Source organism: Scyliorhinus canicula, chromosome 10 (assembly GCF_902713615.1).
Source record: "Scyliorhinus canicula chromosome 10, sScyCan1.1, whole genome shotgun sequence".
Taxonomy (NCBI): Eukaryota; Metazoa; Chordata; class Chondrichthyes; order Carcharhiniformes; family Scyliorhinidae; genus Scyliorhinus; species Scyliorhinus canicula.
Genome location: NC_052155.1, coordinates 46,345,253 through 46,363,846, shown reverse-complemented (window position 1 = coordinate 46,363,846; position 18,594 = coordinate 46,345,253). Strand labels below are relative to the sequence as shown.

Genomic DNA, 18,594 nt, shown 5'->3' with positions numbered 1-18,594 from the left:
AACAAGAGGGAAGGGAATAGAGGACAGCGATTCAAAATATTCTGCAGCATAGAAAAGCTGGGGTTATCTTTGCATTCCAGGATAATCCTGGAATAGTGAGTAGTTTAGCAGACAACAGCAGGATCCAACATTGTTTTAAGTGAGCCAGCCAGATCTGACAGTGGATGGCTCAAGTCTGTGTGCTTTGAACTTTGGAGAGTGAAAAGGAGGAAAAGTCAGGATGAGTGTAATGGTTTGAATGGATGCTGGCAAAGTGGGGGTGAGGACGCAGTTGAGTAAATCAGTAGCTGCAGGCGTATTGTGGTGACGAGAGAGCCAAATGCTAAATAGTAGCGATTTTGAAATTGTAACTGAATTGGGCAATAGCTCCCCCGCCACCCCAGGATTCGATACACAAAGAGTTAGGGTTGGGCAAGGTAGGGGGATGTGGGCCGTGAGTAACACAAGGAAGTGTTCAGAATGGCCTCATCTCCAATTAATATGATGGGACGTTCTTGAAAATACAGAAAAATGTGTAATTTGAAACATGGAAGTCTGGCAATATCTGGTCTGAGAGGATACAGGGAAAAATCCCACAAAAGGTTAATAGCAGCTGCAAAGAGCAGGATTATAAAATGCAGATTCTTTCTCACAAGCAGGCTTAGCAAACACACATGATCCTTGTAGTAAGCTAAAACAATGGCCCACACCTTCATTGAATGTAATATCTCAGGAAGTATCTGGAAAAGCATGGATGAGAGTTTCAATTGAATTAAGTGACGAATGCTTAAAACAGGCAGGTCTTTCAAGTCATAACCAAGTAAAATTTTAGCATACAGTTAAAAGCAAAGGTTTCACACCTTCATTGAAATTAACTCTCTTAGTTAACAGCTGGAAAGGATGGATGATGCTCAGTCGAATTTGGTGTCAATTCTAAGTGTGAAATTCTACTAACATCAAGTCAATTAAAAGAAAATTGGAGACAACCTATCTACATGAAACATAATTTAAAGTCAAAATCAAAGGCAAAGTTATGAGCTGTGGACAATTGGAAAATTAAATTATTCAAATGACAGAAATTAAAAGTAACACCTATTGAAACCAAAGCACCTTTGAGCATCACAAAGGACAATTTAATCAGATCATGCCCAAAATGAATATTTAGTTGTATTAAAATGTTTAGATTAAAGATACTTTTTAAAAATCAAAGTGAAATAAGTTAATTTACAATAAGGCTCTAAAAACGTAATAATTGTTAGAAAGAGAATATAAACCCAGGGAGCAGAAGCAGACCAGCAACAGGACAGGAGGGGAGGAGAACTCAGAGAGAGGAGAGAAGCATATTTCAGCTCTCACAGCTCGGTCATGGGAAAGACAAGACAAGCAGCCGAGTTTAAACAGCTATACATCTAAGGAAGACTAGAATTTAAACAAGAGTCAGAGTCAGCTGAGAGATAGCTAGCAGAGCCAGCTCTTATAGCTCAATACATGGGATCGACAAGACACAGCAACAGAGCTAACCAGCGAATACATCCCAAGAAGGCCAGACTTTAAAGAAGATTGATTGTCAAGGTGGGCCTGAAGGTTCCTTCAACCAACCAGCAGGATCCAGAAGCAAGATCTTTTTACCTTTCTGTAAAGAAAGTGTTTGCAGCTTTTAAAAGAAAAAATATAATAAAATAACTTAACCTGAAAAAGTGTTTTTTTCCTAAAGTCTACTTTGCTTACTTAGCAATGCAGGACCCAGGACATCGATGCTACTAAGTGGTAAGTAGATAAAATCTTCGGTGAAGGTATGGGTTATACCGGGGGATAACTTGAAAATATTGTTTGACCTGAATAGCACCCACCGAAGCCTGCATCAATCCCTATTCACCATTTAGAATGTCGGCCCTTTTTGGTACGGGGGAATTCTAAGAATAATGGTGGGTTTTCAAAAACATGGCGCCCAACGTTTTATTAAAACCCTATTAATTACACCTAGCGGGTAGCTTTATTTTCCACATGGCACCCAACGTGTTAACACCGTGTTAATTACGCCCAGCCAGTTGTTTTGCTTTCTCCATGGCATCCAGTGTGGAGGCCTAGAATATTAGAAGTTTCTAGGTGAAGTGAGGCTAGAATATTAGAAGTTTCTAGCTGAATGGGGGCTAGAATATTAGAAGTTTCTAGTTCCCAAGAAACGGTTGGAATATCAGAAGTTTCTAACCGGCACAAAGGCTAGAATATTAGAAGTTTCTAGTCTATGTGTGAGTCAGACTTTACCTGCCGAGTTTCGTCTGGAAAGTCATGTGGGATTGACTTTTGCAAGGATATTCTGTGGATCGAGGGGACTGAAACTCAGGTTGGGTGTGAAAATCAGCAGACTAGAAGATGCTGACCGGAGTTAAAGTCTGCAAGACATCTTAGTGACAGCACTAAAAATCTTGCATCCATTACTGGTAAAAGGAGGCCAAAAAATACATCATCCTTAGAGTAAGGTGGATTGTGCGGAAATTTTCTGGAGAATAGGGACACCTAGAATCTTTAGAGACCAATAACCAATCGACCCTTAACTAAAACAGGAAGATAGTGCCTTAGTCAGCCTTGGATAGGGCCCAGAAAGGGTACTTATCCTTAATTTCAGATTGCAACTGAAAGGGACAACTAGGAACAGAACTTGAATTCTGAAAAATGGCAATGAGAATAATCCTCTTGCTCTGAAACACGGTCAAGAGAGTTGAAACAATGAAACAAAAGTGGAAAAGCTTAACAGAGGCAAAAAACTCCTGCATAAGTGAAACTTATCAGCATGGAGGGGTCTCAATTTTTGTTAAGAGTAGCTAAAACCCTACAGAAGAGGTCCAAGATCTCAATGGATAAATGTGAGTGTGTGTTTAATAAGGATTTGTGAAATCCAGCAGAGTAAAGATCCAAGATCTGAGTGGATTAATGAGAGTGTGTATGTCTAATAAGGAATTGTGAATTTCCTTTAATGTTTGTATTTTTAAAAAATGTTGTGTTTTACAAAAACAGAGTTTCACATCAATTGGAAGTTATAAATGGCAGCTAGAAATGTGAGCAGAATTATGAGGTGGTGAATCAGTATGTTCAGAACTAAAGTGGTCTCAGAATAAACAGATACAGAAGTTTTTACTCAGCAGCAGTCAGCTGCTGCAGACCTTGAAACTGCTGCGTTGAAATTGACACTGCATAACTCCGCAGGGTCCTAGTGCCCGACGATCACAAGAAAGTCACTCGCTAAAATACTGATGTTTAGAATGTTAAATATATTGAAGAAGGAGCTTTAGAGAATGAAGATATTGGACCAGAAGTTAGATTAGGAGAATTAATTGGAGTATCAGGAAATGAGAATCTGATGGCAGGAAAAGATTTTATAAAAATAGATGCAGGAAAAATTAAGATATTAGAACGAAGTGATAATACAGAGGAAGTTTGGGTGAAGGTACCAACTAAAACTGCAGGAAAAATAATCGTTGAAGCTGTAAAATGTAAAGACAAAATTGTTCAGAATCTGGGTAAACATATAGTTGAATTAGAGAAGCATGGTGCCTGGAGCAAAAGAAATTGCATCACAATTAAAACACATGACCCAATTGGTGGGAAGACAGTGAATTGAAACCTGTTAGCAGCATTGATTGGACAAATGATAAAAGTTAAAATGTCATGTTTGGAACTTGCCTTGATAAAAATCCGCTCGTAATCAAAATAAAGTAATTAATGTAAATGCGTTGGCAATATCAGGAATGTATCAGGGTAAGGTTTTGACCAGACTGGATCACTGAGTGAGCAAAAGAGGAGGAGTTTGAGATTCTTCGAATCTCACTCAGGGGTGCAATGACAGAAGGAGGAGGCTGAACAGGCCTTAATTATATGATGTACATCAATGATAAGGAAAATAAACCAGTTCAAAAAGAAACGGTGGCAAAAGAAATCCGGAAGTCCTGGAGAGGGCACTTCTGGGTTAACCAAATGAAAATAGAAAGTAAAAATTAAAGATTAGGGCCCTCTTCACCCTTGATCTGTTCATTTGATTTTTCAGATGGAAAAAAATAAATAACAAACCAGTTCACAAGAAGGAAGAGAACTACACTCCAGAGAAGAATGTTTTAGACAGGATTGGGGGGAAACTAATGATACAATTGGCTATATATTTGAGGGAGTTAAATGACAGAGCCCGGAGGAAAATTTTACGGGTTAGAAACAAATCAAAATATCAAATAATTACTGAACAGTGAAACCTCAGGTCAGACATCTCTAACTGGACATCAGCTGATGGATGATCTGTGGTTTCCATGGGGTGTGTACTATGCGGTGGAGTTATTAAGGGTCTCGGCAGATAGCAGCGACTGACCTGAATAGCATCCACCGAAGCCTGCATCGGAATCAGGGAGTGAGAATCCCTGTTCACCATTTAGAATGTCAGCCATTTTTGGTATAGGGGGAATTCTAAGAATAATGGTGGGTTTTCAAAAACAGACTAGCACCACACAAGATAGCAAGATCAAGGTGGGGTGACTGTGAATACGAGTCAGGGAGGTCACACAATAATTCTGCAAATTGAGTGAGTTACTCAATTAATGCAGTGTTAATAACCATATTGCGTTCTTACTCAACAGGAGCTGAACTGAAATGACCCAAAATTATGTTGTGTATGCCCATTATAGACAGCAGGCAGACTTTGGCCCACTTAATTTAACAAAGCATGCAATTGGATGCCACATGTTCAATGACATCAAGTGATAATCAGCAGATAAGAATGGTAGTTATAATACTAAAAATAGTGGAGGAAAAACAGAACTGTAACAAGTATAATTAAATGGCAGTCTCCCAATCCTCTACAAACACTATCGCCTGTAACAGAATGGCTTCACTGTTCTCTGTATTAAATTCAAACCAACAGGGTTTCTGATGAATAACCTTCAGCCTATTTAGTTGCATCTATCCAAAATACAAATCATAACATTTTCACATTGTCAAAAGCAGAATTATTTTTAACTGCATGCAACTCTGCGCTGACTGCCCATTTGTGGTGAACCCCATTCTTCATGGTTTTCAAACAGTCAATTACTAAGATGCATTTAACACCCTTTAAAATAATGAAGTACCTAATGCAGTCAAATGGATTTCCTCCTGCTCATTTTGAGAAAGAAATCTCATTCTCAACCTTTCCGCCCAGATGGTTCTGACTATGCAAAATACTAGTCCTATTATTGTCAGAGGCGTGTACAAGTTTGTAAATAGCATTTACAATAATGTAGAAAATAAATTCGACAGGAGAGTTGTCATGACAAATATACAGCTGTGTAATGATATCCACAAGACAAAAAAACGTGACAAGCAGCTGACATAAACTAGGTTTCAACGTTAAATCTGAATGCAAGTTTGTTCTCAATTTATCAATGTTTATGCAGTTAGGACAGGTTTTTACATGTGAAGATCTGGTTGCAGGTTACCCACCTGTTCAACATCCACCCTGCATAGCATGAGATAATAACGGATATATTCAGCTAGTATGTTTATGTGGACCCGTCTGCAAACATTAAGATTGCAACCAATTTGTGTACTGATCTGCTATATCAATTTGACATGGGATTGGTTTACGGTGACTGGATAAGTTAACTACTAGAATTTTTGCCAATGTTTTCGAGTTTGCATTTTATAATTTTGCTCATCTTTGCTGGGAATATAGACACAGCTTTTTTATCGTGCAAGATGTATACAGATACTCTCAAGTTATGGTCCATATTTAAGAATTCACCGACCAACTTAAATTAGTATGCCACCACTGTCACAGACGTCATCAGCAAATATGTGGATGACTGCGTGCCAAAGAAAGCAGTACGTACATTCCCCAACTGGAAACCATGGCTCAATCGCGAGATTGACTCCCTACTGAAGGACAGATCTGAGGCGTTCAAGTCAGACGACCCTGACCTATACAAGAAATCCAGGTACGACCTCCGCAAAGCCATCCGAGATGCCAAGAGAGAATATCAAACCAAGCTAGAGTCACAGACTCTTGGCGGCTGTGGCATGGACTAAACAACATAACGGCTACAAAGCAAAGCCAAGCAGTATCTCCGGCAGCAGCGCACCCCTCCCCGATGAACTCAATGCATTCTATGCTCTGTTCAAGCAGGTAACCAACAATCCGCTGTCGAGTGCCCCAGCAGCCCATAACCTGCCCATACCCACCATCACAGCTTCCGAAGTCAGATCAGCCTTCCTGAAAGTGAACCCTCAGAAGGCAATGGGCTGGACAGGATCCCTGGTCGTGCGCTCAGAGCTTGCGCGGACCAGCGGCAGAGGCGTTCGTGGGCATCTTTAGCCTCTCCCTACTCCACTCCGAAGGCTCCCCCTGCTTCAAGGAGACCACCAGAAGAACCAGGCAACATGCCTCAATGACTACCGTCCAGTGGCCCTGACGTCAGTCGTAATGAAGTGCTTCGAGAGGTTGAGCATGAAGCGCATCAACTCCATACTCCCAGAACACCTTGATACACTGCAATTCGCATACCGTCGCAACCGGTCCACAGCAGACGCCATTTCCCAGGCCCTACACTGATCCCGAGAGCATCTCGACAACAAGGACTCCTACATCAGACTCCTACTTATTGACCATAGCTCCGCCTTCAACACCATAATCCCAGCCAAGCTCAAATCAAAGCTCCAAAACCTAGGACTTGGCTCCCCACTCTGCAACTGGATCCTCAATTTTCTGACCAACAGCTCACAATCAGTAAGAATGAACAACACCTCCTCCACAATAGTCCTCAATGCCGGGGCCCCGCAAGGCTGCATACTTAACTCCCTACTCTACTCCCTGTACACACACGACTGCTTGGCAAAATTTGGTTCCAACTCCATCTACAAGTTTGCTGACGATACAACCATAATGGTCCGGATCGCGAATAATGACGAGTCAGAATACAGGAGGGAGATAGAGAACCTAGTAGAGTGGTGCAGCGAAAACAATCGCTCCCTCAATGCCAGCAAAACTAAACATATGGTCATTGACTTCAGGAAGCAAAGTACTGTATACACCCCTGTCAGCATCAACGAAGCCGAGGTGGAGATGGTTAGCAGTTTCAAATTCCTAGGGATGCACATCTCCAAAAATCTGTCCTGGTCCACCCACGTCAACGCTACCACCAAGAAAGCACAACTGCACCTATACTTCCTCAAGAAACAAAGGAAATTTGGCCTGTCCACATTAACCCTTACCAACTTTTACAGATGCACCATAGAAAGCATCCTATCTGGCTGCATCACAGCCTGGTATGGCAACTGCTCGGCCCAGGACCGCAAGAAACTTCAGAGAGTCGTGAACACCGCCCAGTCCATCGCACAAACCTGCCTCCCATCCATTGATTCCATCTACACCTCCCGCTGCCTGGGGAAAGCGGAAAGCATAATCAAAGATCCCTCCCACCCGGCTTACTCACTCTTCCAACTTCATCCATCGGGCAGGAGATACGGATGTCTGAGAACACGCACGAACAGACTCAAAAACAGCTTCTTCCCAGCTGTTACCAGATTCGTAAATGACCCTCTTATGGACTGACCTCATTAACACTACACCCTGTATGCTTCATCCAATGCCAGTGCTTATGTTACTCTTATGTATTTTCTTTTATTCCCTTTTCTTCCCATGTACTTAATGACTTGTTGAGCTGCTCACAGAAAAATACTTTTCACTGTACCTCGGTACACGTGACAATAAACAAATCCAATCCAATTAAGTTCAGTTCATGTCCAAATACTGGTTACATTTCAATGTTAGCAAAAAGCCAGAAAATGTGATTCTAGCAACATTTCTTTGTTAATTCTGCAGATGAAAGGCAGGTAGCTACTTTTGACAACACTGCTGATATTAGTTCCCAGGATCAGGGAAATACACCAGTCATGACTCTGAAACACTAATTTTCTCTCTTTAAGTGGCACCTTTAAATACTACCTTTTAAATGTTGTTACTGGTGAGCTTGGTATTTGTCTATGTATAAATGTCTTCTCATTTTTTTTTGGAGCTATGCATTGGGGTTCCAATGTGCAACACCACTCTTATTGGTGGGGCTGGTTTAGCTCACTCAGCTAAATCGCTGGCTTTTAAAGCAGACCACGCAGGCCAGCAGCACGGTTCGATTCCCGTACCAGCCTCCCCGGACAGGCGCCGGAATGTGGCGACTAGGGGCTTTTCACAGTAACTTCATTGAAGCCTACTTGTGACAATAAGCGATTTTCAAATTTTTTCAATTTTCAATTATTGACTTTACTCTGTATGATGGCGATACAAACATTTATTGCCCAAGGACCGTTCATTGGCTCAGTACTTTCTACCATACTGACTTTAAAATGTTTACTGGGTCACTGAATATATTCAAGGCAGAGATGGACACATTTTTGAATTATAGGAGAGTCGAGAGTTATGGGGAACAGACAGGAAAGTGAAGTTGAGGCTAAGATCAGGTCAGTCATGAATTTACTGGCCTACTTCTTTTGTTATCTATTAAGAAAGTCCGAAGAAGTGAGTGTACAAGAGCATGACCATGAGTGCATGCATGTGGGACAGGTCATCTATAAAATGCTTCACTCATTAGCTGCCAACACGACAGATGCTAGTAGAGGACATTGCATTTAGGAAGAGTTAAAGAGCCTTTTTGAAAGGTAGATGTTTGAGAATTGACTTGTTAAGATACTTAACACGACATGCAAAATTGATTGCAGCCAATTCATCACGTTATTCATAATGCACAGGAGCACAGGGTAAATGGAGTAGAGCGATAACCTTGCACAAAGATGTGCGTAAAAAAATGTGAATGACCTCTTTCTTCCAAAAATGCACATGTATGAAGAATAAAAAAGTCAAACCAAGAGGTAGCAACTCAGTAACTGCTACATCATCCAAGATGTAGAAGGTTACAAATTGATTTGAATTAAGTTAAAGACAGGGAAAAGAGAGAGATAAACTATTTCTGCTATTTGGGGAATTTAGGACTGAATGGCAGAGTCAATAAAATAGAACTAGATCATTCAAGGGTGAAATTAGGACACACTTCTTCACATAAAGGTAGAAGTTTGCAACTCCTTTCTGCAAACACCAATTGATGCCAGATCAACAATGACATTTAAAGGTTAGCATTGGGACTGCGGCGCTGAGGACATGGGTTCGAATCCCGGCCCTGGGTCACTGTCCATGTGGAGTTTGCACATTCTCCCAGTGTCTGCATGGGTTCACACCCATAACGCAAAGATGTGCAGGTTAGGTGGATTGGCCACGTTAAATTGTCCCTAAAATTGGAAAACAAAATTTCATGGGAGTCAATTTCATAGAATTTACAGTGCAGAAGGAGACCATTCAGCCCATCGAGTCTGCACCGGCTCTTTGAAAGAGCATCCTACTCAAGCCAACACCTCAACCCTATCCCCATAACCCAGTAACCCCACCCAACACGAAGGGCAATTTTGAACACCAAGGGCAATTTAGCATGGCCAATCCACCTAACCTGCACATCTTTGGACTGTGGGAGGAAACCGGAGAAAACCCACACACATACGGGGAGAACGTGCAGAATCTGCACAGACAGTGACCCAAGCCAGGAATCGAACCTGGGACCCTGGAGCTGTGAAGCAATTGTGCTAACCACTGTGCTACCGTGCTGCTCAAAATAATTCGGTACTCTAAATTTATTTTTAAAAATGATATTTAAAACTGAAATTGAGAGATATTTGTCAATCAAGGATCTCATTTATATCCGTGTAAATGTCAAATGACCAATTGTTTCTAAGACAAAAAAATTAAGGGCTGGTTTTTATATGTGCGATATTTATACGCTTGATTACACCCCACGCAGCATCCTGGACATCAATTAGTTATCTCAATGAGTCCAGTGATTGTCTGGATGCCCATGACTCTTAACTCTTTATAAATGCAATGGGAAATAGTGGAGGGTTTGCAAGTTGGTAGCGAGGTTCAATTTGATGTTAACAGCCTACACATGCAAATAAATGCCATGCCATCTTCGAGAGACTGAATATGGATGAGAAATGGAGTGCAGCAGGCAAAGCCCAATCCTTGACAGCTTCTGGAGGTGACTGTGCAATGTTCCAGTGCTTGGTATTGCTTGGTAGAGCCAAGATAATGAACCCGTAATCCAGATAATTCTGATTAAAACAATATTGGTCTCTGAATTGTCTGGTTCTCATCCTTAAAGATCTGGGAAGTATAAATAACATGGCTAGCAAACAGGTTTGTGAGCACAAACATTTCAAAGAACAGGAAACTGCTTTAGTTCTGTCTCATGCAAGTTATATGAAGAGGCCTGGTGAGATTCACTTTCCTGCTAGTCCCCGCCCTTTCCAATCGAGTACAGAGTACTTCCATTTTACTGGATGAAGTGCAGAGCAGAGCTATTAATAATAATCCTGCATGATAGAGACCTACCCGCAACTGAGAGACTGCGGCCTTCCCCTCTTCACTCTCCTCATCAAATTCATCATCACTCCATTCCCAGCCGCCATCTTCTGTCTTGTGTAATCGACCACTAGAGCCTGGAACCCTTCTCACCTGATCAGCACAAACAAAAGGTGGTCAATTCAGAGCAACAGTTAAGTCCTTACCGTTTCAAATTAGGGGACAAGTTTGCTCATGTTACATATTTGAATATTTTGCTTTTAGCAGCAGAGAGACACAGGATTTTTTTTCTCACAAATGCATGGTTAAAGTTGTAATTTCTGGTTTCCCCTCCCAACAGCCCTGGCTTAAGAGATTTCATCAAGATCCCACTGTTGTCACCCAGACATGTTATAAATGATACCAAAGAGAAAATGCTGGAAAATCTCAGCAGGTCTGGCAGCATCTGTAGGGAGAGAAAAGAGCTAATGTTTCAAGTCCAGATGACACTGTCAAAGCTAAAAGACAGAGAAAAGTGGGAGATAGTTATACTGTGGAGTGAGAATGAAAGATAAGTCATAGCCACAGAAACCCAGAGAACGGGGTGCTAATAGCCACAGAAACCAAGGGAAAGTAGTTCCCTTGACAATTCCCAGAGAACAAAAGGTGTGAAAGCCCAAACAGCAGAGAAACTAACATCAGAGGATAAACTGTGACAGAGGGAGATGTGGGGGGAGGGGAAGGGGGAAGCAAAGGGCAGAAAGGGTAAGGAAAGGATGATAAGATGAAGGGGGGTAAAATATCAATACAGAAAGACAAGAAAGAAAGAAATGGTAAAAGACAGTTACAATGAAATGGGATGAAACCAAATGGGTCGAGGTTGGGTAGAGCTAATCATCTGAAGTTGTTGAATCGATCAGTGCCAGACTAGATAATGTTCTAAAGTCTGCAGTAGACAGAGTCCACAACGCTATGACTCAGAGGCAAATGTGTTACTATTAAGTTTTAAGTTCAAGCGGACACCAAGACACTTCAAAGATAAAGAAAGTAAACTGCAATTATGCTTTCAGGTACACCAACAGAGGACCGACCAGATGTCGCAGGTCAGATGCAGAACAAATTTTGGTGCCTGTCCAGACACTAGACCTCTTTATGGCAAGGCACAATACTGGTAACAAGGTCAAACAAGCCATGGGCTTTATTCCTGATGCGACCATCAATTCACTCTGAGACACGAGTTGGAGTAAACTGTGGCTTTAATCGGCTTACAACTGAGCCTGCCTGCGACTGCACGATATTGAGGGCGGTCTCGCAGGACCGCAGCACTTATACTCCCTAAAGGGGGCGGAGCCCTGTACATGCTCCTCATCTCCCCCTATGGGCAGAGCCGCACAGTAGCTCACAGATGGGGCCCACAGGGACAACAGTAAGGTACAGTGTGAATTACTAGTTACACAGTCACCACATTCGCCCCCTGTTAAAAAAAATCAAGTCCGGCGGGGGTGACGGGTCTACAAGTTCAGTCAGTCCAGCGCCCGGATCGTGCGTTGCGACCGACGAAGCACTGGTGTTGCAGCCCTTTCGGATGGCTGTGGAAGGATGTTTGGTGCGAGTCTGGGGGTGGACTCCGGGGATGGTTCTTCCTGAGCTTCGTTCCTGCCGACTGGTGTGCCGGGTGGAAGGGAGTGCAGGAAGCAAATAGGTGTGGGGACGCGGGGCGTAGGAGTCGGGTGGGGTGTAGTGTGGTGGATGTATCGGCGGTAGTGGTGGTAGAGCCTGCGGGTGCCAGGTCCCGGAGGGAGACAGTGTCTTGCCGGCCATCGGGGTGTTCGACGTATACATAGTGGGGGTTCGAGTGCAGGAACTTGAGCCTCTCTACCAGGGGGTCGGTCGTATGTGCCCGAACGTGTTTCTGAAGGAGGACAGGGCCCAGTGTCCTCAACCAGGATGGGAGTGAGGTCCCCGTGGTAGTTCCCCTAGGGAAGGCAAATAAGCGGTCATGAGGAGTCTGATTCGTGGACGTACAAAGGAGGGGCCTAATATGAAATGAAAAATGAAAATCGCTTATTGTCACGAGTAGGCTTCAATGAAGTTACTGTGAAAAGCCCCTAGTCGCCACATTCCAGCGCCTGTCCGGGGAGGCTGGTACGGGAATCGAACCGTGCTCCTGGCCTGCATGGTCTGCTTTAAAAGCCAGCGATTTAGCCCAGCTAGCTAAACATGGAGCGCATCGGGGAGGACCTCCTGCGAGTGGGAGATCGGGAGATTCCTGGACCGTAGGGTCAGTAGGACGGTCTTCCAGTCCATCACGTTCTCCCTCTCCACCTGCCCGTTCCCCCTGGGGTTATAACTGGTAGTCCTGCTCGAGGCGATGCCCTTGCGGAGCAGGTACTGACGCAGTTCGTCGCTCATGAAGGACGAACCCCTGTCACTGTGGACATAGTTGGGGAAACCGAACAGGGTGAAGACACTGTGCAGGGCTCTGATAACCGTGGGGGTGGTCATATCGGGGCATGGGATGGCAAAAGGGAAACGGGAGAACTCGTCTATAATGTTGGGAAAGTAGGTGTTGCGGTTGTTCGAAGGGAGGGGCCCTTTGAAATCAATACTCAGGCGTTCAAAGGGCCGGGATGCCTTCACCAGGTGGGCCTTGTCTGGTCTATAGAAGTGCCGTTTACACGCCTCGCAGATCGGGCAATTCCTGGTTACGGCTTTGACCGCCTCTGTGGAGAAGGGCAGGTTGCGGGCCTTGATGTAATGGGTGTGCGGGTGACCCCCGGATGACAGAGGTCATTGTGGATAGCCTGTAGTCGGTCGTCTTGCGCGCTGGCACATGTGCCGTGGGACAGGGCATCTGGGGGCTCATTGAGCTTCCCAGGACGATATACTATATCATAATTATAGGTGGAGAGTTTAATCCTCCAGCACAAGATTTTGTCATTCCTGATCTTGATCCACTGCGAGTTGTCAAACATAAAGGCAACCGATCTTTGGCCGGTGATGAGGGTAAACCTCCTACCCGCGAGGTAGTGCCTCCAGTGCCGCACGGCTTCCACAATGGCTTGGGCTTCCTTTTCGACTGAGGAGTGCCGAAGTTCCGAAGCGGAAAGGGTTTGGGAAAAGAATGCTTCCGGCCTGCCTGCTTGGTTAAGGGTGGCAGCGAGAGCGACCTCTGATGCGTCGCTCTCCACCTGGAATGGGACGGACTTGTCTACCGCACGCATAGCGGCTTTGGCAATGTCCGCCTTAATGCAGTTGAAGGCCTGGCGAGCCTCAGCTGACAGTGGGAAGAGGGTGGCCTTAAATAGTGGGTGGGCTTTGTCCGCATACTGGGGGACCCACTGGGCGTAGTAAGAGATTAGGAGAAAAATCCGAGGCACCTCTTGAGGGCCTTGGGACAGTGAGGGTGAGGGAGTTGTAAGAGGGGGTGCATACAGTCAGGGTTGGGTCCTAGGACCCCATTTTCCACTACGTAGCCGAGGATGGCTAGCCTGGTAGTGCGGAAAACGCATTTCTCCTTATTGTAGGTGAGATTGAGTTTTTGGACGGTTTGGAGAAAATCGGTGGAGGTTGGCGTCGTGGTCCTGGCCGCAGATGGTGACGTTATCCAAGTATGGAAAAGTGGCCCACAGCCCGTACTGGTCCACTATTTAGTCCATTGCTCGTTGGAACATCGAAACCCTGTTCGTGACGCCAAAGGGAACCCGGAGGAAATGGAAGAGGCGGCCGTCTGCCTCGAACGCCATGTAGTGGCGGTCCTCCAGGCGGATTGGGAGCTGGTGGTATGCAGACTTCAGATCCACCGTGGAGAACACGAGGTACTGTGCGATCTGATTTACCATGTCTGCAATCCGGGGGAGGGGGTACGCATCAAGGTGCGTGAACCGGTTAATGGTTTGGCTGTAATCAAACACCATCTGGAGCTTTTCCCCGGTTTTGACGACCATCACCTGAGCTCTCTAGGGGCTATTAGTGGCCCCTATGACTCCTTCACGCAAAAGACGCCGGACTTCGGATCTGATAAATACCCTGTCCTGTAGACTATACCTCCTGCTGTGAGTGGCCACTGGTTTGCAGTTGGCAGTGAGATTAGCGAAGAGTGGAGGGGGGTCGATTTTCAGAATTGCTAGGCTGCATATAGCGAGTGGTGGCAGGGGTCCGCCAAAGCCGAGTGTTAGGCTCCTGAGGTTGCACTGGAAATCCAGTCCTAGGAGGAGAGGGGCGCAGAGGTCTGGGAGCACATACAGTTGGAAATTAGTGTAATCGGCACCCTGTATGGTCAGAGTCGCAGTAGTGCGCCCCTGTATTTGGACTGAGTGCGACCCCGAGGCGAGAGAGATTGTTTGCTGTGTTGGGAATATCGGGAGCGAAAAGCGCCTTACCAGATCCGGGTGAACGAAGCTCTCAGTGCTCCCGGAGTGGAACAGGCACGGTGTCTCGTATCCGTTGATCCGGATGGATATCATGGAGCTCGAGGTGCTTGGGCCGCGACTGGTTCAAGGTGACTGTGCCGAGTTGAGGATAGTCGGTGGCGTGGTCGGCGGTGCTGGAGCGGCCCCGCGATGACTGTCCAGAGTGGCGTAGGGGGTGATGGCCAAGATGGCGACCCCCGTTGATTGCACATGGTGGGCGGCGAGGAAGATGATGTCCAAGATGGCCGCCCCCATGGATGACACGTGGCGGGCAGCGAGGAAAATGGCGCCCAAGATGGCAGCCCCCATGGATCACACATGGCCGGCCGCGTGGGGGAGGATGGCCAAGATGGTGACCCCCCTGAGTCGCACATGTGTGGAGGCGGAGTCGCGCTGCCACATTGCGGGGTCTGCGGGCCTGAGAGTCGGAGAAGCGAGTGTTCGAGTTAGGGTTTGAGTTTTTTGATTTGGCCAGGCAGACCTTAGCGAAGTGTCCTTTTCGTCCGCAGCTGCTGCAGTTCGCGTTGCGGGCCGGGCATTGCTGCCGGGGGTGTTGGGGCTGGCCTCAAAAATGGCACGATAGTCCTCTGTGGTGGGCGGGTGGCCGCGAGGCGCAGGCCTAGGGCAGCCTTTGGTCGGGGGTCCACGATGGGGTCGCGTGATCGGCCGGGAACGCAGGGCCTCGAGTATCGCGAGGGCCTCGGTGTAAGAGTTAGCTTCATTACGTTGAGTAGTAATACGATGGCTCACCCGTGCGTGGAGAAGACTTAGTTTCTGTTCATCTGTAACGGAGGAATTCGTCGCGCAGCCAGGTAGGCCTTGAAGCACCGAAGCCAATGCAAAAAAATTTCCTTTGCCTCTGGGGCCTGTGGATCGAGTTCCTGTCGGTCAGGTTTGAGGGCTGATTCCTTAGTAGTTCTTTAAGTCGATTAAATTGATGCGGCCATCAATTCACTCTGAGACACAAGTTGGAGTAAACTGTGGCTTTAATCGCCTTACAACTGAGCCTGCCTGCGACTGCACGATACGGAGGGCGGTCTTGCAGGACCGCAGCACTTATACTTCCTAAAGGGGGCAGAGCCCTGTACATGCTCCTCATCTCCCCCTATGGGCAGAGCCGCACAGTGGCTCAAAGATGGGGCCCACAGGGACAACAGTAAGGTACAGTGTGAATTACTAGTTACACATTTCACCACAATTCCACTGAATCTATCCAATAATCTATTTTAGTTTTGATCAGAAAAAATTCAGAGGAATTATTCAAGTAGAATATAATCTGTAGGTCAAGGACACTGGCATGCCTGGGAAATATGAAAGAATAAAGGGAACGGATTTTATTTCTGTCAAAATATTTAAGCAGTTTGATTATGTTAATACAAACACGAAACCAAACAATATATGTGCAAAACATTTGTATAAACAGTGCCATTTTACAATTGGTAAACAAGTTTCAGTGTTGCAAATAATTTTTTGAGGAAGTGTCTAAGATGACTGCTGCTGGAAGGGCAGTGGATGTTGTCTACATGGACTTCAGTAAAGCCTTTGACAAGATCCCTCATGGCAGATTGGTACAAAAGGTGAAGTCACACGTGATCAGAGGTGAGCTTACAAAATGGATACAGAACTGGCTCGTTCATAGAAGACAGTGGGTAGTCGTGGAAGGCTGCTTTTCTGATTGGAAGGCTGTCATTAATGGATCAGTGCTGGGTCCTTTGTTATTTGCAGTATATATAAATCATTTGGCGGAAAATGTAGCTGGTCTGATTAGTAAGTTTGCGGACGACACAAAGATTGGTGGAGTTGAGGAAAATGAAGAGGATTGTCAGAGGATGCAGCAGGATATAGATTGGTTGGATACTTGGGTGGAGAAATGGCAGGTGGAGTTTAAGCTGTCAAATGTGAGATAAGTATTTTGGAAGGTCCAATACAGATGGGTATTATACAGTAAATGGCAGAACCCTTAGGAGCATTGACAGGCAGAGAGATCTGGACGTACAGGTCCACAGATCACTGAAAGTGGCAACACAGGTGGATCAGGTAGTCAAGAAGGTATATGGCATGCTTGTCTTCATTAGTCGGGGCATGGAGTATAAAAATTAGCAAATCATGCTGGTGCTGCAGCTGTACAAAACCTTAGTTAGGCCACATTTGGAATATTGCATACAATTTTGGTCGCCACACCACCAGAAGTATGTGGATGCTTTGGAGAAGGTACAGGGATCCAACAGACTATATCGCCCAAATGCTGGGTAACCTAGTTGGGAAGGACAGCTTCTCCAACCCCCAAGAACTCGACAGGGCACACCGGTAACTCAGCCGAAACCCAAAGCAGGGGAGCAGCAGAGAGTGATCACTACAAAGCTGCACCAGTACCAGGACTGGGAAAGGATCCTGAGGTGGGCCCGGCAGACAAAATCGAACTCATGGGAAAGGCACCGAATCCTGGTCGACCAAGACATTGGGGCGGAACTTGCAAAGAAGTGAGCGGAATTCAACAGAGCAAAATCGGCGCTCCATAAAAGTGGGGTGCGAGTCGCCATGTTGTTCCCAGCCAGACTCTGGGTCACATACCAGGGGAAAGAGCACTATTTTAACACCCCAGCGAAGGCTAACGAATTTGAGAGAGCCAACGACCTGGGAAGACGCCAAACTCAGCAGCGGTGAAAACGCGCCAGAGAAGGACTGCAGTGGGAAAGGAAAGCTGAGACCAGAGACTACTGTGTAGACTATGGGCAACACGGTAAGTGTTTACCACAGTTGCTGCACAGCTCAAGGGTCCCAGGTTTGATTCCCGGCTTGGGCCACTGTCTGTGCAGAGTCTGCGCGTTCTTCCCGTGTCTGCTTGGGTTTCCTCCGGGTGCTCCGGTTTCCTCCCATAGTCCAAAAGATGTGCAGGTTAGGTGGATTGGCTATGCTAAATTGCCCTTAGTGATCGAAAAAAAAAGGTTAGATGGGGTAACGGGGATAGGGTGGAGGTGAGAGGGCAAAGCCGTGGGCTTAGGTAGCGTACTCTTTCCCGAACAAAGGGGAACCCGGAATGCAGCGTCCAACAAGTATGGTTGATCCCACAGGAACAGGTGGTCAGAAACCCCCCCATCAGGATAGTCACCTGGAATGTCAGGGGACTTACTGGGCCAGTGAAAAGATCCAGAGTCTTTGCCCACTTGAACAGCCTGACATCATCTACCTACAGAAGACACACCTGAGGGAGAAGGACCAACTACTGCTAAGGAAGGGCTGGGTAGGATAGATGTACCATTCATGCACCCGGGTTAGACGGAATTCTCGTTCTTTTCGCCGCTACATGAAGTATACACCTGGATCGACTTGTTTGCAGTGCGGAAAATCGGTGGAACTGTATGAGCAGAATACTCCGCGATTGCCATCTCCGACCACACTCCGCACTACGTGGATGAGAGGTTGGAGACGGACTGTGCCCAGCTCCCCACATGGAGGTTGGACACAGACCTTCTGGCCGACAAGGCCTTCTGCCAGAAAACATCACAGGGCAGAGGCGACTACATGAATAACAACCAATGCAGCGGTCTAAAAAATTGAAAATGCTAATGAAAATATATTTTTTTTTAAACGGTTAATGCTGCTGAAAAATCTTTCTACATACATTGGAATCCTTTGCCAATTATTCCATCCCCTGTGGAACCTCAACCAAGCAAAAAGGCCTTCCTGGGAGGAGAAAGAGAATTTGCAGTAAAAAGATAGAAATACATACCTTTTTTGACCTTTCAGCTATCGTAGGCGCTCGAGCTAACAATTTTTCTTCAAGGTATTCCTTGGTCTGCAAAATATTTT

The 18,594-nt window shown here is 45.6% G+C and overlaps 1 protein-coding gene across 2 annotated transcripts in view; it reads right to left on the bottom strand.

Moving 5' to 3' along the window:
• Positions 1 to 18,594, bottom strand: part of oxsr1b (oxidative stress responsive kinase 1b) — a 271,259-nt gene that overhangs the window by 56,462 nt on the left and 196,203 nt on the right. For both annotated transcript variants that reach the window (XM_038808848.1, XM_038808847.1), the window contains 2 exons: positions 18,515 to 18,580; positions 10,424 to 10,546 (listed from right to left, as the gene is read on the bottom strand). In XM_038808848.1, the coding sequence (XP_038664776.1) occupies positions 10,424 to 10,546; positions 18,515 to 18,580 (189 nt within the window). The remainder of the gene's footprint in view (positions 1 to 10,423; positions 10,547 to 18,514; positions 18,581 to 18,594) is intronic.